Source organism: Netta rufina, assembly GCF_964035555.1.
Source record: "Netta rufina genome assembly, chromosome: 4".
In the NCBI taxonomy this organism is placed as follows: Eukaryota; Metazoa; Chordata; class Aves; order Anseriformes; family Anatidae; genus Netta; species Netta rufina.
The window spans coordinates 12,592,094-12,619,435 of NC_140127.1; the positions used below are offsets into that span (position 1 = coordinate 12,592,094).

Below are 27,342 nucleotides of genomic sequence, written 5' to 3' on the forward strand. Positions count from 1 at the left end.
CCTAGAAATTCTGTGATTCTGTGTGATTCTGTGAAAACCTGGCGAGCTGTAGGGCTGGGAAGAGCCCTCCAGAGCCGATGGGAGGCCGGGCCGAGCCGTGCCGTGCCGTGCCGGGGCGGGGCGGGGCGGCGCCGCCGCTGCGCGCTGTGTGCTGGAATGCGCCTCCCGCCGCCAGCAGCGCCCGCTCGGCCCCGCGCCGCGCCGCGCCCCGCAGCAGCAGCAGCAGCAGCAGGAGCAGGAGGAGCAGCAGCAGCGGCAGCCCCGCGGCCCCGAGCCGCCGGTGAGTGCGGCGGAGCCCCGGGGAAAGCAGCGAGCGCAGCCGGGCAGAGCCGAGCCGAGCCGAGAGGCGCTGTCCAGGGCTGATCGGCGGGGCGGGGGCGGCCGGGCCCGGCCGGGCCGAGAAGGGAAATGGGAAGGAAGGGAATGAAGGGAAGGGAAGGGGGGGGGGGATCAGCACCACGGCTAAGGAGCCGCCGCCTGCACCGCGCCGGGGCTGGGCGGAGGAAGGGCAGCGCCCCGCGGCCCCGGGAGGCGGCGATCGGCCGCGGTGACCTTGCCCCGGAGCCGAGCCCTGGTTTTGTGTTTTTTTTTTTCTTTTCTTTTTTTTTTTTTTTTTTTTTTTTTTTTTGGGGGGGGGGGGGGGGAAGGAGGAAGCGGAGCCCTCGCCTCGCCTCCGTGCCGGTTCCACGGCGAGGCTCCCCCCCCCCCCCCCCCCTCTTCCTCCCTCTTCCTCCTCCTCCTCCTCCTCGTCCTCCTCCTCCTCCTCGCCTCCTTCCACCCCCCGGCGGCGGGGAGGGCCGCTTTGTGTGGGCAGGCAGAAAATGGCCGCATGCCTGGCTGGGAGGGAGGGAGGGGAGCGGGGAGGGAAGGAAGGGAAGGGAAAGAGGGAGGGAAGGAGGACGGGGGGAGGGCTGCGGCGGGGCACGGCTCCCCCGGCCGCCTCCCGGCTGCACCCCCGGGGGGCTCCTCGGCTGGGAGGGGGGGCGCAGGGGGAGCCCCCCCCAGCCCCCAGAGGGTGGCTTTGTGTGTGTGTGTGGTTTTTTTTTTTTTGATTTGTTTTTTTTGCCCAGGTGCTCACCGCTGTTGCTTTTCTTCCTTCCCCCGCAGCAGCGCTGCTATGGCCACGCAGGTGCTGGGGCAGGCCGGGGGGAGCAGCCTGTTCCCCGGCGGGGCCAACCTGGGCATGGCGCTGCCCGGAGACATGTACGACCTGCACGAGCTGTCCAAAGCCGAGCTGGCGGCTCCCCAGCTCATCATGCTGGCCAACGTGGCCCTGACCGGAGAGGTGAACGGCAACTGCTGCGACTACCTGGTCGGGGAGGAGAGGCAGATGGCGGAGCTGACGACGGTGGGGGACAGCAACTTCTCCGACAGCGATGGGGAGGGTATGGAAGACCCCCAGCCTGAGCAGAGCGACCGGGAGGCACCCGAAAATGTGGAGCTGAGCCCTCTTGAAGTGCCCAGCGTGGAAAATGAAGGGCCGGTTGCTTGCCCCGCTCCCGAGGCTCCTAGTGCGGACAAAGAGGCCCCGTTGGAGGCACCGGGTACTCCAGAAAGCACAGAGGACAAGTGTAAGAGCCTCAAGAGCAAGCCGTTTCGTTGTAAGCCTTGCCAGTACGAGGCAGAGTCCGAAGAGGAGTTTGTGCATCACATCAGGGTTCACAGCGCTAAGAAATTCTTCGTGGAAGAAAATGCGGAAAAGCAGGCCCAGGTCAAGGAGTCCGATTCCTGCACCACCGAAGAGGTGGATTTCTCCAAGGGCCCGATCCGTTGTGATCGGTGTGGCTATAACACTAACAGATACGATCACTATCTGGCTCACCTGAAGCACCACAACAAAGCCGGAGAAAACGAGAGAGTCTACAAGTGTACCATATGCACTTATACTACTGTCAGTGAATATCACTGGAAGAAACACCTAAGAAATCACTTTCCTAGGAAAGTGTATACCTGCTCGCAATGCTCCTACTTTTCAGACAGGAAAAACAACTATATTCAACATATTAGAACTCACACAGGTAAGCCTTTAATCTTCTTTTTTTTTTTTTTTTTAATGTAAGCTTGGTAAGTACTGTGAAACTGAACGGATGAAGCAAACCAAGATTCTTCTCTTTGCAGAGCTTGTTCCACCCTTGTAAGGCTTTCTTGTTGTACTTGGTGCTACCAGGCTGTAGCCTGTGACATGGGGGTTGGGTTTGAGCTCCAGTCTGCAATTTTAAGAAGGCCCTGACATCTCTCAATGTCAGGAGCCCACAGGGAGGTGAAGAGCATCCTGTTTATTAATTGTGGGCAACTTTTTTGAAGAGGGCAAAGTGTGCGTGTGATGATTGCCAGGGTCTGCAAGGCCCTGATGTTTTGTGAGAACAAAACAAGCAGGTTGACAAAAGATGCCTAAATCACATAGCTGGTTTTGAAAACCGTGGCTTGAGACCAAGCTGAAACTTGACTAAGTTGTAAGTAGAAGAAAGATGATGCACACATGCAAAAGTGCTCTCTCCTATCTACAAAGTCATAGTAAATGTTGAGTAGTGTTCGTAGGCAATAAATTTCTCTTAATGGCCCTTACTTTTTTTTCTAAGATCTGCATCACTGCAGTAGCCAAAAGTAGATGCATACTAATGTTGGCCTACAGGGAGCCCTCAAGTGAGACTTTGGCTTGTTTTCATGTCTTCTCCCAGTGTCAGTTTGTAATCTCCAGGAAAAGTATGAGGCCCCTTTCAGCTCTGATTTATACCAAATGGATTCAGAGGGCCTTCAGTCGTGCAGCTGTGTGAGCTGGGGCTGCAGCTGATTAGGAAATACCTTGCTTTGTATCACAGAGCCTCCGCAGCCCCTGACGTGGGAAGTGCTGAAGTGCAGCCAAACTTGAGACTCCTTTCTGACTAAAGGCTGCGGTCTGAGAGGGGATGTCGCAGCCACATCCTCTTCTTAGGGCAGCGAGGTACAAGCGCTTTGCCTCCTGATGCCTTCCGTGGGCAGGGAGGGGCCATTCATACTTTACTTGCAGGTTTTTCGGAGAGCAGCCTTGCTAACTAGCTTCTGGTGTGATGTCCTGGCCCGGTTCCCTTTGCTGGAGGTGAACAAAAACACTTGTCGAGTTGTTTCTTCGAAGTCACATTTCACACTGCTGACACGAGTGGCTTTGAGGCTTCTGCTTAGTTTTCTGCAGCTGCCTGGAAGGGGAGGGCTGCACGCTTGAGACCTTGGAGCTGGGCCTGAGCCGAGGTGTGGTGGAGCACTGGGGAGCAGTTTGGGCTCACGAGCGTGCCTTAGGGGCTGCTCTGACAAAGAGTCTGCAGGGGCTCTTCTGATTTTTGATACATTAAGGCATGCTACTCTCTTAACAATAGCTGTGAGACGTTGTTTAAAGGAGATCAGCCTTGTCTAAATATTTTTTTCCAAACAAGTAAACAAAGGTTATTTTAGGAGGTGTTAGGAAAATGGTACGTTTTGTCCTCCAGAGTGTTTTCATTTATATGTATTGTGGGAGATAACAGGAAAGAGACCAGGTAAAACTGACCAAATGTAGGAGAAACCTAAATAAATCATCCCAGGAATTCATTGCCAAATGTGAGCTCATGCTGTGGTGCCTGTTCTACATATGTCTCGACTTTGAATTCATCCCTGCTCATGTTTGTGTGACATCAGGTTCCCACTCTGATCTCTGAAAGCCCTCATTGAGTTTTAGGGGAACTAACCCTGAATGCATGCTTGAGGAAGCACCTTGTTATCACTGCAGCTGGAGAAGGCAGCAGAGGGTGATGGCAGCAACTGTAGAGCTGGGAAACTCTCTGCAAGCTCTGAGAACTGCAATCTTAAAGAAAATCAGTGACGGAAACTATTCAATACAATCCTAATTTCCCAGAGCTGCAGGCAGAGTTCTCTGAAGGTGACAGTTTTCAGCAGACAAGTGCTGCTGTTTTTTCATGACTGGTGAGCTGTATTAAAAAAAAGGAAAAAGAAAAAGAAAAAAAAAAAAAGAAAAAGGCAAGTTAAACTATGTAGAATATTGTCCATTTCCCCTTTTCTCCTTTAAAAGTCTTTTGGTTTTGGTTTGGTTTGTCATGTCCTTTCATTGTTTTAATTAAGCTGAAAAAGAATAATTATGATTTTATGATTTCAGCACTTTTTAGTTCGCTCTGGTAGCTACTCTCTTTGCTAGCTGCTAGCTGAAAGCTAGCACATGCAGATCTTTCTGCCAGTTCTCACCTGATTAAAAATCTTTCAAATAAGTGGATTCCTTTTTAAATGTGCATTGTTTGCAATAACAGTTTTCATAGATTCAGCTTACCAAAATGGCAGCGAAATATCCCTCTCTTCATCCCCAAGTTTGTTTTCTGCTGGGTGGTGAACTGAAGTGGCTTAATGAGGGCACACACAAATGCCAGAGAGGGGAAGGGGGCTGCAGGCAAGGGCAGTGAGTGGTGGAGGAAGCATCTGACCTCAGGAAAGCAGGCGGGTGTTACCTGCTCGCCTTGTGCTTGCATCTCTATGGAAAAGCAAGCGTGTGTGAATCTGTCCTGGACTAAAAACTAAAAACTGTGGGACAGGCTACTGGCAAATGGGGGACCTTGGGCAGAGAGGGTGGTTTAAGGATGCTGCAGCAGGTCATAAGCTTGTCTGCTGGGAAAGCTACCCCTGGAAGAGCCTGGTGTCTGGAGGAGCTCAAGGCCATCCCTTCCTCTGCTGGTGGGGTAGAAAGGACCCCATGTGTCAGGGACAGAGCCACCTAGACTCATTTGTGCTCACTAGATATATTAGAGCAAGTTTAGACTCGATTTACCCCCCTCAGGTACTTCCTTCTACTGATCCTGGAACTGTATTAAGTGCAAGACAGAATGAAGTTATTTTATTTTATTTTATTTTATTTTATTTTATTTTATTTTATTTTATTTTATTTTATTTTATTTTATTTTATTTTATTTTATTTTATTTTATTTTATTTTATTTCCATTTTACTTACCAGAAACAATTTCTAGGAAGCTCAACCAAAACTCATTTACAGGGCTATATAAAAGAGGCACCTTCTTCAGGCAGTCCCAGTGTTCGGTGCCTAGCTTCAAGCTGCTGTACTTTTATTTTGTTTGCTGTAGGAGATCTCTCTTGCTTGCCGCACTGTACTGGCAGTTTGATGGAAGCAATTTTGTTTCAAGCAGAGCTTTTAGGAGCACAGGAAGAAAAGCTTTAGTGAGGAGGTGATCTCAAACGTGTTCACTGAGGTCGTTCGGCCTGTTCATTTGTGTAGAGTTGAGTGTCTGCTTCGGCTTTTGCCAGCTCGGGGTTTATTCTCTGAGTGTCCCGTAGAGGGTTTTTTGGTGGCCTGTTTGCATACAGCAAGCTTGTAAAATAACATTTGGTGAATAGGACTTTATAAAACAACCCTTGTACCTTGGCATAAAGGCTCACTGCAAGCCCCAACCATTTCTGTATGACAAAAGCCCTAGCCCTCCCTTGTTCGTGACTTAACCTTGTCTTAACTGGAAATTTGGGGGGGTGGGATGGGGTTGTGTGGTGCGGGAGGCTGTGATTGTTAGGGTGAATTCGTGTTGAAGTTGCTGATACAAACGAGTGGTAATCCAAATGATTTAATGGGAGGAAGGAAGGGGGATGGGATTTGTCTGCATTACCACGACTGCTCCTACTGCTGATTCATCACAGACCAGCAGTGGAGCCTCACGTCGGATCCTAGCAGCTGGAGGTCTTTGCTGCTACAGGTAAAACTACGCTCTGAAAGCGAAGGCATAGGCTGCGTACAGGGCTTCTGCTCCCGCCTGGATCTCAGTGGTTTGGGGAGGACCTTGGCTGTATGCTTTGATTGATGTAGCAAAGTGCTGCGGTGTAATGCTGACTGTGCCCTGAGTAGTGTTACAGCTGAGAATATCCTTTTCCCTTCCCAGCATTACTGCCGTCCCCTCTTAGGCGTATCTGCTCTAAACTAAAAAGCGTTTCCACAACGTGCAGTGGAGACAAAGCAGCCTACATCTCTGGGATGTGCTGGCAGTTTGAGGCAAAAAATAAAAATAAAAAATTGGGTCTTACGTGGACCTGCCTAACGGATGTTATTTCTAAATCTGCCGGCCTTTATTTTGGGCTTGTCTTCACTTGAAAAGGATTTTCCAAGTGTACTGGTAGCTACACAAGCTAACTCTCGTGGAGGCCTAATTTATGGCAGGCTAGTTTCCATCAGTTCTCCAGAAACAAAAACTGCAGGTGGAGGAATTTGAGTCTTCAAAGTGCTGCTGCTGTGCTCGAGCTGTTGCTAGCAGTTTCGCTGAGCAAGGCATTGTGCTTGTCCACGTTCCAGCCAATTTCACTTTGCCAGTAAAAGTTTGCTGGTATGTCCCAGCCCCTTGCACTTGCATTCTGGAAAATGCTGTTCTGGGAAGTGGGGGCAGTTTCTCTCCACCCTTAATCCACATTGAACGTGGAGGTTTCAGGTAAGGCGTTAAAGGAAGCAAAAATGTGCCTGGCTTTTTACACGGTCTGTATCTTCTGTGTGTCTTTGGGCTGATGACAGAAAACACTGTAGAAAAATCAGCTCTGGTGGCTTATGACTTCCTCAAGGTGGCTGTCCTGATCCCCTTCTGCCTGAGGTTACTGTCCGACTCTAATACTCTGTCCCGTCATTGCAGTCCCACGTTCATAAGGCATGACACATCTGCTGGCTCAGCTCAGGCACATGCTTCTCGCCCTGACCCTTTTCTGAGCGATAACGTGTCTTGAAATGCGGCTGGGGGGTTCTGTGACAGCCTGGCACGGATGGTTTGGGAACCAAGTATGGGAACCAGCTGCGTGTCAGTAACTAATCGCTGGTGTTTTTGTTCCCTTCTGTTCTGTTTTCGCAGGAGAGCGGCCCTATCAATGCGCCATGTGTCCCTACTCCAGCTCTCAGAAGACCCATCTAACCAGGCACATGCGCACCCACTCAGGTTGGTAAGGGGGTGGTGGTGGCAGCAGCATGCCTCAGGAAAAGGGGGTGGCTCTGGATGAGATGAGGCGCTCATATTGTCCAGGATAGCCTGAGCTTTAGCTGCTGGTTTTAACAGAGAAGGCTGTCCTTACCTGCTAAAATAATACTGCCATTCATATATGAATGATATGGGAATATATATTTTTTTCTTTCCCTTCACTATCCAAGATGTATTCTGAGGTTCATAGGAGTGCTGTAGTAGTCTTAGTCTAGTAGTAAATACAACATTGCAATGATGTAGGAACAAATTCTTGCCCTCTGTCTGCTGCAATACCTCGGTTCAAATCAGTGAAGCTGGGAGAGGTTCGAATAGCTGAGAAGCTCCCCTGTGATGTTTGTGGTCTCATCGCATCAAGGAGCTCCGAGGAAACCCTCAGTTTTTGCTTAGTATTACAAAAAGATTGAAAGCAGTGCCTGCTTCTGGCACAGGGGAGAAATGAGCAAACTCAGGAGTTTTTTTACAAATGATGATTCAGTCTTGTGGCACTACGGGGCAGAATTAGCAATTTTCACTAGCATTTATTTTCCATCATTGATCACAAAGCTGTGGTGTTAAAAAACATCTCCTGTTCTCTTGTGAATCTTTTTGTTTTGTTTTGTTTTTGAATAAAATAGCAGCATTTTTTTCTGAGCTCTTACTCTGCAGTCATGCTAAACGCAAGCACAGGTGTACTTAGTGACCTTTTTAGGGTAGCTGACGTAGATGCTTTGGGTTTGCTAAAATCTGAATTGACCAACCCTAGATGAATTCCCATCCCTGGCAAACAGTAATAAAAGCCTTGTGAACAGTAGCTGTTTTGATTTCAATTGCTGACACGAGAAGGCGTTTTTAACTGTTGTGGGATGGGGGTTTGCACCCATTGAAAATAGCCAGCTTAAAAATGACGTGCCAGTATTTTGGTTTTGAGAATTTTTCAGTTGAATTCTTTCAGAAACAAAACCAAAACCAACCAACCAAACAAAATTTTTAACTCAACCTCTGGGCTAAATGTGAATTTGCAAATGGTTTGGTCAAAACTTACTGAGCCCAGAAACTATTTCCTGAACATCCTCTTCCCCCCTTGTCTGTGCAAAGAAGTCTGAAATCCAAAGGGGACAAGGAGTGGGATTTGCCCTTGGTCATTGAGTTGAAGGTCTGGGAAGGAGGGCATGAGCAGTGCTGCCAGGAATGGGATTGCACATAGGAGATTGCTCTCGGGGGGGTTTTATTAACAGCTGTCATAACTTCTGTTGCCCATCTTGCCTTGCCCCCTTGTCCAGGCCTTTCTGTGGCAACTTCTGAGCAACTTCCAGATTCTTGCAGTTCAAAAGCTGGACTTTTAGGGCAAACCAGTGCTGATTTTAACTACCTTCAAGTGCAAGGCAGTGAAGTGCAGTGCTTCATAGTCCGCTGCACTACTTTAGCTGTCTTAGCCACCTTAGTGGCTAAGTGATCCACTTGCACAGGAACGTTGGATGTGGTAGAGGTGCCAGACACAAGCTTTCTGCGTACAGTGTGTGCGTTACCTGTTGGATATGGCTTTCCAGCATTCCTGAGCACTCTGTGTGGTTGGAACAGCTTGTTGTAACGCATGTAAGAGCGGGACTTCTTGTCCTCACTGTCTATAACGTGAAGCTGATGTATGCAGTGTAGGTGAATAAGGTCCACCCTTGGCAGGAGTATGCCCAGTGAAGCACCTCAAGGTTAAGCTCGTGGAAAAGGTCACTGGGAGTCGAGGAGGAGGTGAGAGGAAGGAAAGAAGATGGGCTGAATCAAACCAATCCTTCATTAAATAGCAAGGAGATGCTGCAGGCAGAAATGAAGTGTTCTAGGCTCCTCAGCAAGCGTCACCAGCCCTGCTTGCCAGGGAGGCAGCACAACCTGTTGCAGTCCGTGTGGCTGACACACAAATGGACAGCGCAGTCACAGCGACGTGGCGTTAATTGCAGGCTGCTCTGCTCTCCTGAGTCATGGGGCTTCCGAGGAGCAGCATGAATCGGGGCAGTGGGCTGGAGGGATGGCACAAGTACTATTGTACCATGGACATAAGGGCCTGGGGTGGCTTCTCAGTGTGCCTTCGAAGTGGCATGCACTAGTTCTGCAGGTCAGTTTTGAGATGGTTTAGAGCCCAAGAGCATCCCGAGTTCCTCTGCTGAATTTGCCTGTGTACAAATATTCTCAGAGTATTTTTGTATCGATTTATTGTGCTGAAAGTGTTTTTCCTGCGTGCTTTGATGTGTAAATGGAAAGCCAGTTGGGCTGCAGCAGCGTGTGCTAAACCTAACATTTCGAAAAGACTTATGCAAGAGTAACTCCAGAAATGTAAATGCAGGTTTCAGTAGTAACGCCATGGCTTTAGAATGCCTAGGATTGCCTTGCCAAGAGTAGCCCGCAGCCAGCACGTCGTGTTTGAAACATAAACTCCAGCAAACTGAGCTATCAGAGGCCAAGATCAGCTAAGCAGGGTGCTTCTCTCACAGGCGTTGGTTTTTGCTAGCTTATTTTCCCTTACTTCTTTTCTCAATGCAAGCATGAAGTACGCTAACTCTGTGTAAAGTTGGACTTTTTGAAACGTTTGTGTGAAACTGCTATTCATCCAATGTTGCATTTCGTTTTTCTACAATGCATTCAATGGACCAGTTGGGTATGGATTCCATTTGCTAATATTACTGTAGAGGGATCTCTGCCGGTATGTATGCATAGCCAGAACCCGTGACGTTGTTACTGCTTGTTTGGTTGTGGATCCCTTTCCTCCCAATCCTTGCCCCTCCTCTCTTTTTTTTTTTTTTTAAATTTTGTATATCGTTTTTGGTGTCTTGTGGATGTGTTTGTGACTTGTGGATTTCCTATGTTGGTAGTGTTTAATTTTAAAGGCGCATGGATCATTTTGTTTGCCTTTCTGAGTTCCGTATCTCCGTGCCTGTATTAGCACAATGCCGTTTCCTTTCCACCCCCGTGCTCAATAATCATCATCGTTCCCTTCCGCCCTTCCTTCCTTAGGTGAGAAGCCATTCAAATGTGACCAGTGCAGCTACGTGGCCTCAAACCAGCACGAAGTGACTCGACATGCGCGGCAGGTTCACAACGGGCCGAAGCCTCTGACTTGCCCACACTGTGACTACAAAACAGCCGACCGCAGCAATTTCAAAAAGCACGTTGAGCTCCACGTCAACCCGCGCCAGTTTCTCTGCCCTGTCTGTGACTACGCGGCGTCTAAAAAATGCAACCTGCAGTACCACATCAAATCCAGGCACCCCGACTGTTCAGACATCACCATGGATGTCTCCAAGGTGAAGCTACGGACTAAAAAGAGCGAGGCGGACTTTGCCGAGGGCGTTAACGACAAGGCGGAGAAGGAGCAAACGAAGGGGGAGGCAGCCGCAAAGAAAGCGGAGAAAACTGTGAAAGTGGAGAAAAAAGAGAATTTAGCAAAAGAAAAGAAGCCGGCAACCAGTGTTTCGCCAGGCCAGGTGACAACCAGAAGTCGGAAATCAGCTTCGGAAAACAAGGAGGTGGATATTAAAACTGAGAAAAATGCTGAGAAAGCATGTAAAACAAAGAAGATCAAAAGAAAGGCAGAGGCAGAAGTAAATTCCTCAAAGCAAGAGCCTGCAAATGACACCTCAGCAGTGACAAAAAAGAAAAAGAAAGTGGAAACTAAGCCCAAAGACTACCAGGAAGCTCAAAAAAATGATGCACCGGAGGAGGAGCCTAAAAAGCAAAATTCCTGCCTTAAGAAAAACAAAAAAAAGAAAGCTCTGAAAAACAAGCACAGCAGGAAAAGCAGTCGACCTGATCAGGAGAAGATGGAGGAAGAGGAGATGCCAGACGAATGTACTCTTAGAGATGAAGACGGGGGTGTGAAGCCTGACGGTCTGAGCGGCGACCAGGTGAAGGAGCAAGATCCTGCTGGCCCAGCATCATCATCAGGTGATGGTGGTGGTCACGCTCGCGAGGGGGAGAGCGTCAGTGCTGAAGGAGGTTCTGCACAAGAGCCAGGACAGCTTTGTCTGGCAGAGCAGGATGAAAACGCAGACGGTGAGGTGAAGGATCAAGACATGCCTGCTGCAGCAGAGGAGAGCAAAGACGCCGACTGTGAAAAAGAAGAGAGAAAGGTGGATACGGAGGAAAACGCTTCCTCTGAAGAATCTCCTCAGGAGGCGTCTTCTGAACACACGTCGGATGAGCCCATGGACGCGTTACCAGATCTGGAGCCTGAGAAGGAGCCAGAGGAAACCTGCGTGGCAGAAACTGTGAGTAACCCTGACCCGATGGACCTGACTAAGGCACGCCTGCCGGCGACAGAGCCCACGGGAGATGCCGTGCCAGCACCTGCACCCCCAGAAGGATGCGTGCAGAGCCCTACGGTAGCGCTGGCCTTACCGTCTCCGGGTAACGCAGCAGGGAATGAATCTCAGGAAATGGAGGAGGATGAGGGCATCCACAGCCACGAAGGCAGCGACATCAGCGACAACATATCGGAAGGAAGCGATGATTCGGGGTTGAATGGCGCTCACTCTGTGCCAGAGGAAGCCAGCCCTAAGGCGTCAGAGGGAGCTGCAGACAGCACAGTGGTCAGGGAGAACTATGTGTGCATTTTCTGTGACCGCTCGTTTAGAAAGGAGGGCGAGTACAGCAAGCACCTCAATCGCCACTTGGTCAATGTATATTATCTCGAGAAGGCGACAAAAGGGCAGGAGTAGAATTAAATAGTTGTGGTTTTGGGGTATGTGTATCTTTTGTAAGATCTTATGTAGCTCGTGTACAGATGCTGTAGATTTTTTTTTTTTTTTTTTAAGCATGGGTTGCTTTAGAGTCTGCGTTGGGATTTATTTTTCAGTTGAAAATATTTTTGACGACTTTTTATGTAATGAACTCATTAACTGTTGGATCTCCTCGTTAGAGAAGGCAGGTAGGGCGTATGAGGCCGTGTCCCGTAAAGTCTGTCTGCTTCTAGTCCGTTAGCTTATGCAGTTATTTTATAAATAGAATTTTAGGAACAAGACTGTAGCAACTCATACACAAGTTGGATGTTTATAGAGCCGCTGACAGTTGCTTTTTGTTCTAGCAGCCAACTCATCTCTTTCCCCTCTCCTCTGCCTTTGTTTCAGTTCTTCGTAATGTCTCTGGACGTTCAAAGTGGTAAAAACTACTCCATGTTTTTTCTACCAGGGTGATAGCTTCTATTACATAAAAGAGCACTTTGTAAAAACAAATCAAAGTTGGCTAGCGATGAACGTGACTGTTGGAGATAATTATAATTGTGAGTGTACATTTCAGATCCCCGAAGTGTGAACAGTGAGCCAAAATTTGGGGTTAGTCCTTCCAACTTTTGATTGGAGAACCTGTCTTGATTAATGTCTTATTAACTATGATACATACTTGGCTCCGCTGTGGGGAAGTAAATTCGTTATTTTTAATTTTCTGCTTTTTTTTTTTTGTGTGCTTTAAAGGCTTAAAATATTGCACATTGTTTTTGTTTTTACCTATGCAGTTTAATCCTTTAGAAATAGCGCTTGTGCAGTACGTGTACACTTTATATATGCATGTTTGGTTTTGTTTGTGTAGCCATTTTTATTTCAAAACATTCAGATTCGTTGCTTACCATGGGCCAGTTTTTTTTTTTTTTTCGTGATTCTCTTTACTGCATATTTTTCTTGTTTTCGTGGGGTATTGCTACTTGTGCATGAAATTATGAATTGTTTGGCTATATATTTTTGACTAGCTTTAAAATTTTATAGCTGTTGAGCAAAAGGATACCAGTGCAGTTTCAAAACACTATTTTACATTTTTTTTCATAGAAATGCCACTTCTGGTATTTTTAATATGTATCCAGAAGAAAAAATTCTAATTTGGGATCACCAGACAGGGCAATACGTGCTCTCAGTGGAAATGTCTGCAAGTTCTGCAAAGTCCAGCTGATCTTTTTTTTCCTTTTTAATTTCCACAATGGACAGCAGTCAAACTTCATGAACTTAAAAAAAAAAAAAACAAAAACAAACAAAAAAAAATGTAGCACTGATATAAGTATGGTTCATCAAAATCTAATGCCTCACCAAAAACAAACAAACAAGCAAAACCCACAAAGATAACTGGTAAGCAACAAACCTGGTATTAAAACTTGTAGGAATTCCTGCTCCTTATTCATTCAAGTTGCGTTTAGTAAAACCATCCTGCTTCCATGCAGAGGGAGAAAAACGTAAGATTGTGCTCTTAGGTCTGTATGCAAGAACCATCACTGCAGGAGTTCTTAATTCTAAGCAGATTTCTCTTCTGGTGCACAGAAACATGCAAGAGATTGCATGCCTGCTGCTTGTAGTAGTAAAATGTGAACAAAATCCAAATAAGCAGGGAAAGCACAAAACACTCCCATCTGCAGAACACCACTGTTAGCTCCCTTTTCAGCTGGAGCAGTTGGGGGTAGCTTCTTGTCAACTCCAAAGAAGCAAATTTGGAGGCAGGTGTTTGGAGATGAGAGATCAATCAGTATTAATGTGTTTTATGACCTAAAATGTTCTGGAACATACCCCATTTTGCTCTGCCTGTCCCTATGTCAGCTTCCCCTCCAAGCAAACCCTCTTGAATGAATAGAGAACAACAATGCTACGTTGCTTCTCCTTTTGGGAGAGATCGGTATAATAGGAGGCCAAAGATTTGAGAGGGAGGACATCCCTCGTGGCAGAAATAAGTTGTATAGTGAGATTTTGTTTGCTTAGATAGCATTCAATCCTTACCTTGGCTGTGACAATCAGTGTCAACTAAAGATCACGTTGCAACTATATTTATGTTAAACATTAAGAAAATAAACCTAGATGAATTGTTTTCCTAGACAACCAGTTGTGATAGTCTTAGATTTTTTTTTTTTTCCCCAGTGATATATAATGTTGCCACCATTTGTGAGCAATGTGAACAGATGCTGGGAATTCCAGTACTGTGTAGAGATTTTATAGCTCCCCTTTGGCATTTGCCATCTTCTGAGAGACTTCAAGGACTTCAGCTATGTTCAGATAAACTTGTGGACTGGCCTGATAGAGTTTTTTTTTTTTTTTTTGTTAATTTTAAAGGAAAGTATGGTGTAGACTGACTTGAAATCTCTCTTTATGAGATAAAAAAGTGTGTTTTTTTGAGATACTCCTCTGGACATTTCTGGGAAGTGGTCAAGGTTTTAATGCGTGATCTACCAAGAACTCTTTGAAGACAATGGTGCTTCTGTTAAGCAGTGTTTTATCACAAGATCTTCTTAATATTTCAATATTAAGAAGAAAAGTCTACTTGAGACCCTTACCAGCAATGTCCTAAGATGCCTACTGTTGGTACGTAGCTGTGTTGGAATTACCTGCTTGGTGAAGGCCAAGATTTGGGAGTATGTTAATTAAAGCAGCAAAGATTTTACTGTGTCATGTGTATCTAAAATGTTAGAAATGTCTAATATTGAATATTTGATGTGGAGTGTATGAATTAGGTAACCTACCACACGTGGGGGTTTTGCATTGCTGTATCTCCTTTTTAAACAACGACTTCTGTCTCTTTCAATATTCTTAAATTATTCTGTGTCAGTTTGACCAATACTAGCAATTTCTTTTTGTCTTGATGATGATAACCTGCACGAGTGTTCAATTCATGGCCGCAGGGAGTAGTAGCACCAGGACAGCTCTGCACTGCCGGTCCTTGGCTGAGCAGCAAACACGGTGTGTGGGGTTTTTGCCTGTGTGGATCCTCCGTACACTCAAAGTAACTGCCCTAAGAAACGATCCAGAAGTGGATTGCACTCATAATCCAATGTTTTGGGATTTTGGTGGTCTAGGCTGAAACTTCATTTATTGAAAAAAAGGTTTGACAACTGACAGGCCAGTTAAGATGTGGTAGCGTCATTAATTTCAACAGACTTAGATTCAACAGATGTAGCTGAAAAGTATTAACCAAATTCAAGTTTTCTTGAATGGCAGTTCTGTAGATATGTGGCATACGTACAATATTAACAGAATCCGAATAGCTTATGGAATTATTTTATGTGTACATATACTTCCTCCCTCTAAAATTATACTAGCTAACAAACGTTTGTAAGCTGGCACGGAAATGTGTTTGTGATGTTTGGTTGCACCATGTTTGATGCTTTTACAGTGCAATACTTGTATTCTCTGAATTAAACCAAAGGTAATTTTTTTTCATGCTCTTTCTACTGTAGTGCATGACAGCCTTTTCTACGTTTTTAATAGATGTAAAACAAGCCAGATCGTACATCCTGTTTTTACTTAAGACATGTATAAGTCTTTTGTCCAAAATGTAGTGTAAAGTTAAACTAAATTGCATTATATTAACCCGTACAAGTGTATTTTCCTAAGCATAGTTATGATTAAATAAACTTTATTAAGGAACTTGCAGCTTCTATCTACTACTTATTAATTAATAGCTATCAGAGATGTTTTTAACTGACGGCAGCAGCAATGCAAGCATCATTGCATCTTTAAGCCATCAGGACAGAATGATGTGGGGAGCCAGGATATACCTGCCAAGTGCATGCATGTGCAGTCCTGACTGCAGAAGGGGACCGTGGCTCCAGAAATATGGCCTTTTTTCGCTTTAATTATGTTGTATTCATTTATCTCCCCACTTGAATTAAAGCTAGGCACGAAGTCAGGGATGCAGACCAGGTTCAAATGTAATGCTGGGCCTGTGTGAGAAGTACAACTTGATGGAAGTTGCAGATCTGAATTTCAGGTTTAATGCTGGTGGCAGTTCCTCTTGCGTTCCCAGCGGATGTGTGGTTCTGATGATTTGGGGAATTCCTAGCAGATTTATAAAAATGAGGTCACCTGTCTTCCCCATGGCTATGGTACTGGCTGTACAGGGATAATGGAAACGTCTTGAGAGCTGTGGAGCCTGATGTATTTTGTATCTCTGATGCTAACCTGTCTTCCAAGGCCTGGCCGTGCTGACCTGGTACTAACATGGGACTCTTCTTTGCCATGGGAACCAAGGCAAGTGATGCTTGATTAAATTGTGGGGATAGTTTTATACACAGTTGATTCAGCTTTGAACAATTTGGGGTGCTCCGCAAAGCACAAGAGGTGAGTGTTCATGTTTGCTGATTGATCGTTTTCTTGTATGCATCTTCTCTCATTCCCCCAAGGGTGGTGGTCTTAGTCTGTCAATGAAAATTTGGGTTTCAGGTAATGCTGAAGCACCAAAGAGCAGGGGGCACTGCTGCTACAGGACATGGCCTTGGAGGGTGCAGGATGGAGGGGCTGGGACCAGGTAAGGGGCATGTTTTGGCTTGCAACTCTTAAAGTCTTGTAGGTAATGTGTGTAGTTTACCATAATGGGGGTGTGTAAGGACAGGGAGCAGGCGTGGTACCCAATCCTAATTACGAGCTGCAAGAGAGGTGGCCTGAGAGTGTGACACAGAGATGGAGGGGTACTTCTGTGCCTCTCCGCCTGTGCTGTGTGAGTTAATTATTTCAGACAGGATCAATAGAGGAGGCCCTGCCCTTTACACGACCAGCTCATGCTGTTTCCCCTCCCGAAAGAGTCAAAATCAGGTGAAATCTCAAAAAGTAGGTTGCCAATGTGAGAAACAATTTTCCCTTACGCCTATAGTCAGGTCATCCTTCAAACAGCTTCTTGCAGGGGAACACCTGCTAGGCTGAAAACTTGCTGCTTGCTAAGTTGTGCACCACAAGTGCAAGGCCGTGTGGTACCAAGGCAGCGTGTGACCTCAATGAAATACAAAGCTCACGATTTTGGCTTGGTATCTTTTTGTTTCTTTGTGTTGGTTTCATATGTAAGTAGTTAGCACTTGCAGCACGGATCTGCAGCACAGCACACGCTCCTGTCTAACACACGTGCAGCGCAGCACGTCTGCCTGCCCCCAGTCCAGCCTTGCTCTTTGCACTGTTTTTTCAGCATGCCTGAGCCCTGCAGTCATGGAGCAAAACTGAAAAGAGGGCTGAGCTGGAGAACCTGTTTTTTATAAAGAGCTTACACTTTTTTCCTCCCCTTTCTGTGCTATTCTTTCCAAAAAGCATTTCAAGCCCTGCTCAGAGCTGTCCAGAGTAACCCTGTTGGTTTGAGGTTCCCGTCTCCCCTGTCCCCCTTTCTTGGTTTAGGGCTGCACGGTGAGGCTCGGTTGGGAATGAGGCACAGACTAATTAAAATTTATGGCCACAGCCACACCAAGGCACCCAGTCTCTGAAATGTGGTGTTCCCACCATCTCGTTATCCTCGAGCAGCTGGTGAAGAGCACTCTGGTGTTCCAGGCTGCTGTGAGCCCACCTTCACAGGCACAGCTCTGCCACCAGGGGGATGGAGAGGGCAAGTCAGTGCCCACAGGGCACCTCGGTCTCTGTCCTGAGCGGTGCTGGACAAGCACCAGCAGTTTGGCTACAAGGTCTGTGAAATCAGTCGCTGGTGAAGAGAGTTTACAGGTAGTTTCATGTAATTCACGACTTGTAAATAAAAAATCAGGAAGCAGATGCTTGAAACTTCTGGGCTATTGGGATCCCAGCCCAGTGCACCTCTTCCACGTTAAGGGCTATTCTGGGGGCATTAACAGCGAGCAAAAACCTCAAGGTGACATTTGCAGGGCATTCTGTTCTTCTCTTGCCATGAAAAGCAGCAGCTTTTATTTTTTTCCTAGGTTGGAGGTACCTGGCTGTGGTACATGGCTGCTTTATTTTTATTTATTTATTTCAGTACTCCAGCAAACAGAGCTGTCCTGCTGATAATGCACTTTGAAGATTTCCTCAACTTTCTGGAGTATTTCTAAGTGATTGCACCCAGCTCCGTGAAGGTGAGACCCTCCCAGAAGGTTCAGCCTTCCCAGCCCTGCCCTTACGCCTCATTTTTGCACAGAGACTCGAGCTCCATTTGCTTTTGGCTCCCGTGGTAAGATTAAATTAGCTGTTGTTGTCCACAGACACGTTAAAAATTGTCTTGCCTTTCAGGCTGTCTGGCACTGGTGTAAAACAGACACGAGCTATCCCTTTGAGAAGTGTTCCTGAGTAGATCCTCAGCTTCAGTGTAATCCAGCCCTCCGAGCTCATTAAAGGTATTTCTGTGCTTTCATCAAGGCACTAATTGCTTCCACATTAAACCTGCACGCTGAGGTTTCACATTTGCCAGGAGCACACGTTTTTGTTCCCAGCTGGGGCTGTGGGTAGCTGTCTGCTGCTCTCGTGGTCCGTGGAGTCGATAGGTGAGCAGGGGCTCTGCCAAAGCACAGAACACCCTCACGACTTCCAGTCCTCATGCTGCCCCACGTGCACGTCTCAGGAAGCACCAAATGACCCTACACATCCTCATGTTGGCAGCAAGATTTTTCTCCTAGATGCAGCCCTAACACCTGCTACACCAAACACAGCTCACCTGCGTTTCTTCACGTCCAGCTTTGGTGCTGAGGACCCGTGCTGTAGCAGAGAAAGGTCTTCCAGTTTACTCTTTCTGCATTTGGTGTTTGTCTTCTGTATCGTGTCTTTCCCAGACTTACAGCAGCAGAGGAATGTTACAGGAGGTGCCTGCTTTGTATTTGTTGAGCTGGTTTTAACAGACCACAGCCAGACCCTTCTCCTGACCTCCAGTTCAGCTGGAGGACCCCGGCTGATAACCCAGCAAAATGAAGAGTTGCTGCCAGGTGAGGCATTTTCCTGTTTTTGCTCATGCTATTATCAGAAAAAGTGTGGCCAGGAGGACCAGGGAAGTGATTGTCCCCTCTCTACTTGGTGTGGGTGAACCAAAACCTCGTGTTTGGTTCTGGGCCCCTCAGTACAAGGATACTGAGGTCAGAGCATTAATTCAGAGAAGGGCAACAAAGCTGGTGAAGGGGCTAGTGAAAAAGACATAGGGGGGCACAGAATCACATAAATAGTTGAAGAGAGGGTGCAAAGAGAACAGAGCCAGGTTCTTTTCAGTCATGCCCAGTGACTGGATGAGAAGCAACAGGCACAAACACAAGTTCCCTGTGGAGAACTGGAGGCAGACCACAGGTCAGAGCACCTGCCGGTGGTGACAAACAGGCTGCAGGAAGGCGTGCAAGTTCATCATCACTGGTGAGGATCAGGCTGGACTAACAGGACAGCAGGAGACATGGCCCACTCAGCCAGAGGGGAGCAGGATGAGTCTGCTGGAGCTACATTCACCTCAGCATTGTGTCTGCCTGCAGTCTGTGTGGCCAGACACAAGTATGTCAGCTCTGCATGCATGCGTCTACTCTAAACACATCTTCAGCCGCTCCAGTGGTTGAACCTGGCAGGACTTCACTGCAGCAGTCTCATCTCTCTTGGGCTGTCAGCTGTGGCACGATACATTTTCCTCTAACACAAACCATCTTGCTTGTGCTTTTGTGTAGTTAGCAGGACGCATGCCCATACCAGAGTGCTTTGCCAGCACTTTCAAAAGGAGACAAAGAAGTCTCTAAAAGGTTTTTATTATACACCCTCAGTTTCAGAAATCTTTATACAAGCTACAGAACCAAATCCAAGCTGTGAGTTGTGAAAGTTTTTTTTTTTTTTTTTTGTCAGGCACCTGTGCAGACCTGCTTTTTGTTAATTCTTTCTTCCTGTGCCCAGAAGTAGGGCATTGCGCTCCCCAGTCTGCCCCAGGTGGTGAAGGACTGAGAGGGCTTGATTTTTGGTCAGTAATATTGAATTATTGTCAGCCCCTGAGCGTATCATACCCACACCAGAGCACTCCCTGCTCCTCTCCACACCCTCATCTTTGAAAGCAACATAAAGTCCATAAGAACCAGGTAATAGTTTCTGACCTGCAAGAAAAGATCTACTCTTTGAGCAGCAAAGTCAGCCCAGGGCTGGCAGCTGAGTTCCATCCTGTATTTCAAGAGGGAACAAGGGAAGGAGTTGCTTCCTTATACTCACAGGTCAGTCAGTTGAATATCAACAGGCAACAGGGTTCCCCAAAGGCTGTTCTGTCTCTGTCTTGCTCAGATGATGAGAAGTGCTAGCTGTTCTTCATGGTTTTCAGATTTTCCACCAGGGAAGGTGGCTTTTTAGTCCTGTAGGCAGCAGTACCTGCAATCCGGGCCCCTCTGATGCTGCTGATACACGGTAGAAGTGGAGGCTGCCGCACCACCAGTTCAGTGCCCTTGGGAGTGTAGGCTCGGAGCAGCAGTTCCTCTTCCTCGTGAGCTGTCACTGCCACCCAGCCTGCACAGCCAAGAAAAATAAGTGCAGCCAGTGAGAAGAGTCACCCGTATCAGAACACAGGCTCAGCACTCCTGTATCGGCTACCCAGGTGGGATTTCTTTGAGAAACTAAGCTCAGAGGTAATACCAGAGCTTTTCCAGTAGAAGGCAGCACCTAAAGCCACATCCTACTCTTCCCAGATACATCTCTTTTCTGCTCAACTTGGAGGGGTGGTGGAGACTATCAAAAACTTTCTGATCTGTGGCCCCTTCCCTCTCACCAGGACAGCAGGCAGGGTCACATCCATTCCTGGTGCTGCAGTACCTCTGTGGCAGCCAGAGCATCAATGCAGTCAGCCTGCACAAGCGTGGCTGTCAGTCCCCATTCCTGTAGGCTGCTGAGCCTCAGCTGTAGTCACGGCTGTCCTGATTTTGTGTTAGTGACAGTCCTGCCCTTAGCAGAAACCAGGGCTCGAGCCCTTGCTAGGCTACTTCCCAATAATGTTTCTAGGATAGAGATCCCGTACAGCAAACTAATGAGGAAAGGTTAAATTACCTGCAGAGGAAAGCTTGATATCTGCGACTGCCTCAGTGGTACCAACTCCTTTCAGTGTAATGTCCTGGGGGACAAGTGGGGGAAACTCTTTCATTCGCTCTTTCCCACCCATGGGAACCTAAAAACAAGAGAAGATTTAGCAGCGAAGAGATGCTTCAGTACTGCTACAAGTAAGACCTGACTTGAATATCCCTATATGAGCTACTTCACATTTGCAAAGAGCAGAGCTTCACCTGCCCATCTGCAACCGAAAGCCCAGGACAGCAGCTCCTTCTCTCACCTTCAGTAACTCTTCACCAGCATGCTTCTCATAAATAGCATCCGCATTACTCAGGGTGGAGATGTGGACTGGCAACAGGTTAGAAGCCACAACAGAAAACCAGGCAGGTTTTTCTCCCTGAAATAAAATGAAGAGGACGTTACTTACAACAGAAAAGCATCTTCAGGCTGCTCTCTTGCTCCATTTCTTTTCTGCGTGTTGAAAACCTGTCTGACTGTTGTCCCCTCCCTGACCAATGGTTCTTGCCTGTGTCACCACAGAGCAGCCATGGTTTATGCAAACAGAGGAGCGTCAACAGCTTCACTTCAAAGCACCCACAACACCACAGCCCCTGCCATTGCATCCCGGGCAGCTCAAACAAGATCCAAGAGATGTCTTTGCTCAAGTTTAGTTCCCCAAAACAACTTCGGAGTGGTTATTTAGCAAGAGAAGTGAGTGACATCTCTTGTCTGGCGTTCCCTCTCCTACCACTTTGCGTTTCTAACACCCCTCGTGACAAAAACAACCCCTGTGTCTGAACTGCCAGCCCTATCCTCTCCTCCTGCATCATGTGTAAGAACTGCTTTGGCTTCATCCATGCTCACAGGCTGTCCCGATCTCGCAGCATTTCATGTTCTGGATTCTCTGCCCATGCTGGAGCTCTCCAGCTACACTGGTACACTTCTACTTAGAGCAAGCACCCTGTCACCTTCACCTTTCTGCTTTTCTTCCAGCAGGACAGGAGCTTCCTTAGCAAAGTAAGGATCCAACATTTCTACGTTGATCTTGGAAAGCTGACTGAAACAACGGAATAGCCATAGACACAACCCCCTTCTCCAAACGGGGCAAACCACTGCGAAGGGCATTTATCTATCATCAGTGGTAGATCCACATCTGGAAGAAACTGCCCCTTCCACAGGTAAGGTGAAGGAACGGTGGGTCCCCACTGCTCAGTAAAGGTGTATCACATGGGATTTCTAATAAATCAAAGAAGTTGGGAGGGGTGGAGGAGAGAGACAGCGTGTTTAAAAAGTGTTTTTTTTAGAAACTAAAATCCATGTACATTTACTTGCTTCCTCGGATAAATTCTTCAGAGTTATTAACACCTTTGTCATCTCAAAGGCACCTCAGAAAGGGGCTGGGGAAGCTGTCCGAGCAGCCTTTTATTGGTTGGTATAACATGAGATGAAGGAGCTGCTCTTAAAAATCCTTTTTTTTCCCCTACCTGCAAGTAGTCGACACGTCCCAAAGCTGCTAAAAACAAGACCATTCCTGGCTTGAGAATGTAGGTCCGTGGAATTATGGCTTTTGCTGGCATAACCAGCTTTACTTCTTTATCTGTCAGGAGGTTCAAAACCTGCAAAATAGATTACATAACCATGAGACACCGAAGGTGTCCCAACAGTGACAACAGGTTAATATTGGTAGAGGAAAAAGATCAAGTAGGGCAGCGTGAAGAATGCCTAACACAGGAAACAGGAGAAATGCTGCTAGCTCTGTCCCAGACGTGCCAGTCATGCAAATACAAGTCTGTAGCAGTCCAGCCACAAGGATTAATCTCGTTTAAGCATTAAAAGACCAAACTAACAAGGGCTGTGGTGCAGCCAGAACACACAATGTTCTTCCTATGGTCACACGCAGACAATTGTTAGTTTGAAAGCCAAGGCAGCTTTTAACACCAATTGTGAAAAACAAAAACCTCCGTCCTACTAGCTGCAGGCTTTCTGATGTATTTGGCAATGCTTCAATGACAATTTATGTTATCAGTAGCCTTCGCTATGCTTTCCAGAAATTTGGCTTTGGAAGGAGGCGTGAGGAAGCAGCTAAAAACAACCCTCCAAGGAATATGGACAAAAACATAATTCCATCATATGCTAACAGCCCCTTCCCCTGTTCCACCTCCTTCCAAAATACAAATCAAGACAAACGAACCTGTCTGTAACTGGAAGCTTCCCCTGCCAAAATGTCACACAGACCATCTTGGTTGTCCTCCAGCCAGAGGGCAGGAGCCCTGTCTTTACAGCAGACACTAACTCGCTACCACAGAGTTCAGTGCCACAGTAAAGCGGGTTATGATGTCACAAACTTCTACTAGAAAACCAGTAGTAGCGTTGAAGACCTTAAAATGCTTAATTTGTAAACACAAATAGCCTACAGTAGCTTGGCTAATCTTATCTATCAACCAAATCAGAATCAGTGTGTCCCTGGACTCCAATTATCTGGGCTGCAGAGTCTAATAGGATTAAGTGTTTGGTGCACTGTCCAACATTAGCTTCTCTGACTAGGATTGTGGGCTGTAAAGACCAGCTCGCCACTGTAGCAGGCATGATTGCTTAGGGGTCTGAAAAGTCATCAAAGCACGCCCTCTTAAAGGTTGATTGTTCCCTAGTGATTTATTGACAGAACACAAAAAGCGCTCTATACCGCACTCTAATTATATGTATGAGGCTAGGAAATGTCACGGGACGTTAAATCCAATTTACAGTTTGATGGTTTTATGATCTTGGGAGACATACCTTCTTAATAAGGTCTTACAGCTGGAGAAATTTATGAGGTTAAGATCTGTGGGCTTGAGCTAAGACCTTGCCTTCTCAAGGGGAGGGACTTTTTTTTTTTTTCTTTAAGTAAATATTTTCAATGGAAAACAAAGTACTCAAAAAATGTAATAAGGCAATGCAGTGTGAAATATCAGGCAGTTTTTCTTGCACTTTGTTCTCTTCTGAACTTTCCTATCTCCCTGTACTTTTTAACATTTCCAAAAAGATGACCTGCAGCTCTGTACAGATACTAAAGCAATGAAAAAACAAAATACAGCTTTTTTGTATATATAAACTGTATCAGCACTGGCTTCAGTGCCATTGCTCTATCGAAACATTGAGGAAGGCCTCACATATTGGAGCTATACACAGGGACACTGCAGATCCTGCTGGCATCGGGAGAATGTTTCAGGTCTTTCTCAAAGACTTAATTTGATCACACAACACTGATAACCTTCCTAAGGTTCACATTTTTCAATAGGCTTGCACAGCTAAAAAGTGCAAACTTCCCCGAGCAACCTTGGTAGAAACTTGCTTTAATAGTGCCATTTACTTCCCTTCATCAGGAACATTGCTGACACAGTCACGCAGTTCCTACAGATGACAGCAGGCACCATTCAGAAACACAACAGCAGTAGCATGACAGATGCTCCCCACGTAAAGAACAAACCACATTTTAACAGTCATCCAAAACAACTAACTCCTGACTCTGAACTCCAGGACTGCATCAGAAACTCTCCCATGTGTGTAACAGAGGCAGAGCAGTCCTCCCAAACTGTGACCTCCTCAGACACAACCTGAGAGTACCTACACAGTTTTCCTTTACAATCCCTGGAGTGTCAAAACACCAGCGAGCATCCTTCACTTCATTGTACGTGAACTCTTCTTTTTCCTTAGGCTTCTTATGTGAATGGCTGGGATCTTCATCAATGCTGTATGAGAGCATGTCAGGGTCAAACTCAATCAGAGGGCTAGACTTCTGACGTTGAAATGTTCTTCCAACTCTTCCTGGATTAAAATGAAAGGGTTTCATTTCACTTCCTGGCAATTAATTTATTAATTGCATTTCCTTCAGTTGGAAATCTGCCCTTTCTCTTGCTTACCAGCAGTAATATAAAAGTGATAAAGATGTTATGTGGCTAGAAATGTGCATGTTCAAAAGCCAAAAGGCTAATAAATCCCTTAATATATAATTCTTTATTAGCAGACCTCAAGCCCCAAAACATTAGCAGATCACAGATACTCCAATATTTCCTTTACCAGGCTGATTTCTCTTTTTTGTCTTCGATTCTCACAGATTTATTCATGTCAGAGCTAGCTTCTGGCAACCCTCCTTTTCAGGATATATACCACATTGATACACAATCCCTATGGCCTGCAGCCTAACATGCTAATTAAAAATTGAATGTCATCTTCCTCTGGGAATGAAAGGCACAGGCTAGAATGCAATATTCTTGTAAAGCACCAAGCTACCCAAACCAGGTTGGCAAGTGCTCTGTTGATGGGAGGTGCACTGCACAGAAGAAACCTCTGCCATAACTACAACAGCTACTACAATTTTGGAAGAAATACTACTGATGCTACCAAGGGAAGAGCTGGAGGCTTTGCATCCATTCCTCAGGAAACAGTATCTGCTCAAAATAACTTGGATACAATTTATTTATTTATTTACTTTACTACAGATACAATGTTCCTCCCACAACTAAATGAAAACAAGTTATTTCCGTGTGGGAAGAAACTACTTTCCAAAACCAGCTGCATCCTGCAGCAAATTGAGGGGTTAAGAGCCCCCTGTGTGAGTATTTTCACCAGGACAGAAGGGTTATACCTTTACTTGGACAATACTCACCCACTAAGTAGCCTTGCTTTTTAAGGCGATTAAGGTGCCGTTTTTCTTCACTGCTTAGCTGATCTTCTGTTTTCAATGCCTCTTCTTTCAGCCTCTCCTGCCTTCGGAATATCCTGTCACACGTAGGATTAATAATTGGAAATTTCAATAGGTTCAGTGTTGTTCCTGGAAAAAAAAAAAAAAAAGTCACATCTGGACCCACGACTATCTGTTATATTTAAGCTCTGAGGAACAAGAATAAAAAACAACTTTTACAACTTTTGGGTGAAACCCAGTTAACACAAAGTTGGAGGTAGAGCTAAGCATCAGCAGGTGCTCCCGTAAAGTACCAGCCTCCCCAGACAGGTGGCTGAAACGAGGTATCCACCTGCTTGATAGTGCTGTCCAGTGACAGGACCCGAGGGCATGGGGTCAGGCTGTGACAGGGGAGGGTCAGGCTGGACAGCAGGAAGAGGTTCTTCACTGAGAGGGCTGTCGCGCACTGCAACAGGCTCCCCAGGGACGCAGTCACGGCACCGAGCCTGTCGGAGCTTAAGGAGTGTTGGGACTGTGCTCTTAGTCATAGCTCTGAATTTTGGGGTAGACCTGTGTGGAGCCAGGGGTTGGACTCCATGATCCTTGTGGGTCCCTTCCAACTCGGGATATTCCGTGATTCTATTGAGATCTGTTTTCCTGCTGAAAGGGGTCTCTCAGCAATCCACAATTACCCTTACAGCACGTAATCTCACAAATTAATCTCACAAATTAAAATAATGCTAACACCTGCACAGTCACAGGTCATCTGAGAGACAATAGCTACCGAGTAGATTTTTGGATAGTCAATTAGACACCTGAGCACCAAAGCATGGTCCTAGGGCCAATTTCTATGAAATTAAAGGATCGGAATTTGTCCAGCAGCAAGATTTGGGTCAGGAAAACGATGCTGCTGGTTGACTTTTGTCAGGGCCAAACGTATGGAGGCCCAGGCCAGCTTGCAGAACAGGGCCTGTCTGGCAGCAGGACTAAAACCAGACAGCCCCAAGGCACCCCACCGAAATGGGGCACAGCATCAGCGCCCCTCACCTGGCCAGGGCGAGACGGTGGCCCTGTCGACGACGTCGGGGGCGCGGGACTTGCAGTAGTCGGAGCGCAGCAGGGCGTTGAAGAGCGTCGACTTGCCCGAGTTGGTGGCTCCCAGCAGGTAGACGTCCCCGGCGCACTTCCAGGAGCGCTGCAGCCGGCTGACCAGCCCCTCGAGGCCGAAGCCCGTCTTGGCGCTCACCAGGCGGACGTCCACCAGCGCGTCTCTCCCCAGGCCGGCTTGGGCGCAGGCGGCCTCCAGCCGCTGCCGCAGCCGCCCCAGGTGTCCGGGGGAGTCTGCGGGCAGCAGGTCCACCTTGGTGCCCACCACCAGCACCCCGGCTGCGGGGACCTCGGGGCTCAGCAGCTCCGGCAGCTGCGGTAGCAGCGGGTCGGGCAGCTCCAGCACGTCCAGGAGGTAGAGGAGCAGCGGCCCCCGGCCGTGCCGTGCTGGGCGCTGCAGGGCAGCGCTCACGACCCGGCGGTGCTGCTCGGGGGGCAGCTGCAGCCGCAGCGCCCGGCCGTGGTGGGCCAGCAGCCAGCAGCGCTGGCACACGGCTCCCCGCAGCCCCGCTGGGCTCTCCTCCAGCCTGCGGTACTTGTCCGCCGGCACGAAGCCCGGCTGCGCTCCGTCCCGGCACTGCAGCTCAGCCCCGCAGCCCGAGCAGCTCACCCCGCTGGGCGGCACCGAGGGCTCGGGGCGCCCCGGGGGAGCCCCCACGACCGCCGCCCGCCGCTCCCTGCTCGCTGCCGGCCCTCGAGGGTGCTCCTCTGCCTTCGCCTCGCCCCTGGCTGCCTCCAGCTCCGGCTGCGGCTCGTACTCGAGGAAGACGAATTGCTCCTCCTCGCCCTTCACCGCCGCCCCGCGCCGCGGCGCCCCCCAGCAGGGCCGGGCTCGGGCCATGCGGGCCAGCAGCGCCCAGCACGGGCGGTGCATGGCGGCGGCGGGGCAGGTCGAGAAGGGGAAGAAGGGACAAAAAATAGGAAGGGGAAGGGC

The 27,342-nt window shown here is 47.5% G+C and overlaps 2 protein-coding genes across 4 annotated transcripts; one reads left to right on the top strand and one right to left on the bottom strand.

Annotated features, from left to right (window-relative positions):
* Nucleotides 1-157: 157 nt before the first annotated feature.
* REST (RE1 silencing transcription factor) lies at nucleotides 158-12,036 on the top strand. 2 transcript variants are annotated; one of them, XM_084286336.1, is made up of 4 exons: nucleotides 158-280; nucleotides 1,108-2,018; nucleotides 6,846-6,929; nucleotides 9,951-12,036. In XM_084286336.1, the coding sequence occupies exons 2-4, from the start codon at nucleotides 1,118-1,120 to the stop codon at nucleotides 11,651-11,653; spliced, it is 2,688 nt and encodes an 895-aa protein (XP_084142462.1). In that variant the 5' UTR covers nucleotides 158-280; nucleotides 1,108-1,117; the 3' UTR covers nucleotides 11,654-12,036. The 2 variants fall into 2 exon arrangements, with proteins under 2 accessions (XP_084142462.1, XP_084142463.1); XM_084286337.1 differs by having other exon boundaries at nucleotides 197-280; nucleotides 1,111-2,018.
* Nucleotides 12,037-19,394: 7,358 nt separating this feature from the next.
* On the bottom strand, nucleotides 19,395-27,282 carry NOA1 (nitric oxide associated 1; the record flags this gene model as incomplete). 2 transcript variants are annotated; one of them, XR_014618394.1, is made up of 8 exons in its annotated part: nucleotides 19,395-19,707; nucleotides 19,820-20,107; nucleotides 20,642-20,759; nucleotides 20,922-21,038; nucleotides 22,126-22,257; nucleotides 24,249-24,445; nucleotides 25,287-25,451; nucleotides 26,349-27,282. XR_014618394.1 is itself a non-coding variant. In XM_084286590.1 (7 exons), 7 exons carry the CDS (start codon nucleotides 27,280-27,282, stop codon nucleotides 19,902-19,904), a joined length of 1,869 nt encoding a protein of 622 aa, XP_084142716.1. In that variant the 3' UTR covers nucleotides 19,395-19,901. The 2 variants fall into 2 exon arrangements, 1 of the variants encoding a protein (XP_084142716.1); XM_084286590.1 differs by having other exon boundaries at nucleotides 19,395-20,107.
* Between the last annotated feature and the right edge of the window lie 60 nt (nucleotides 27,283-27,342).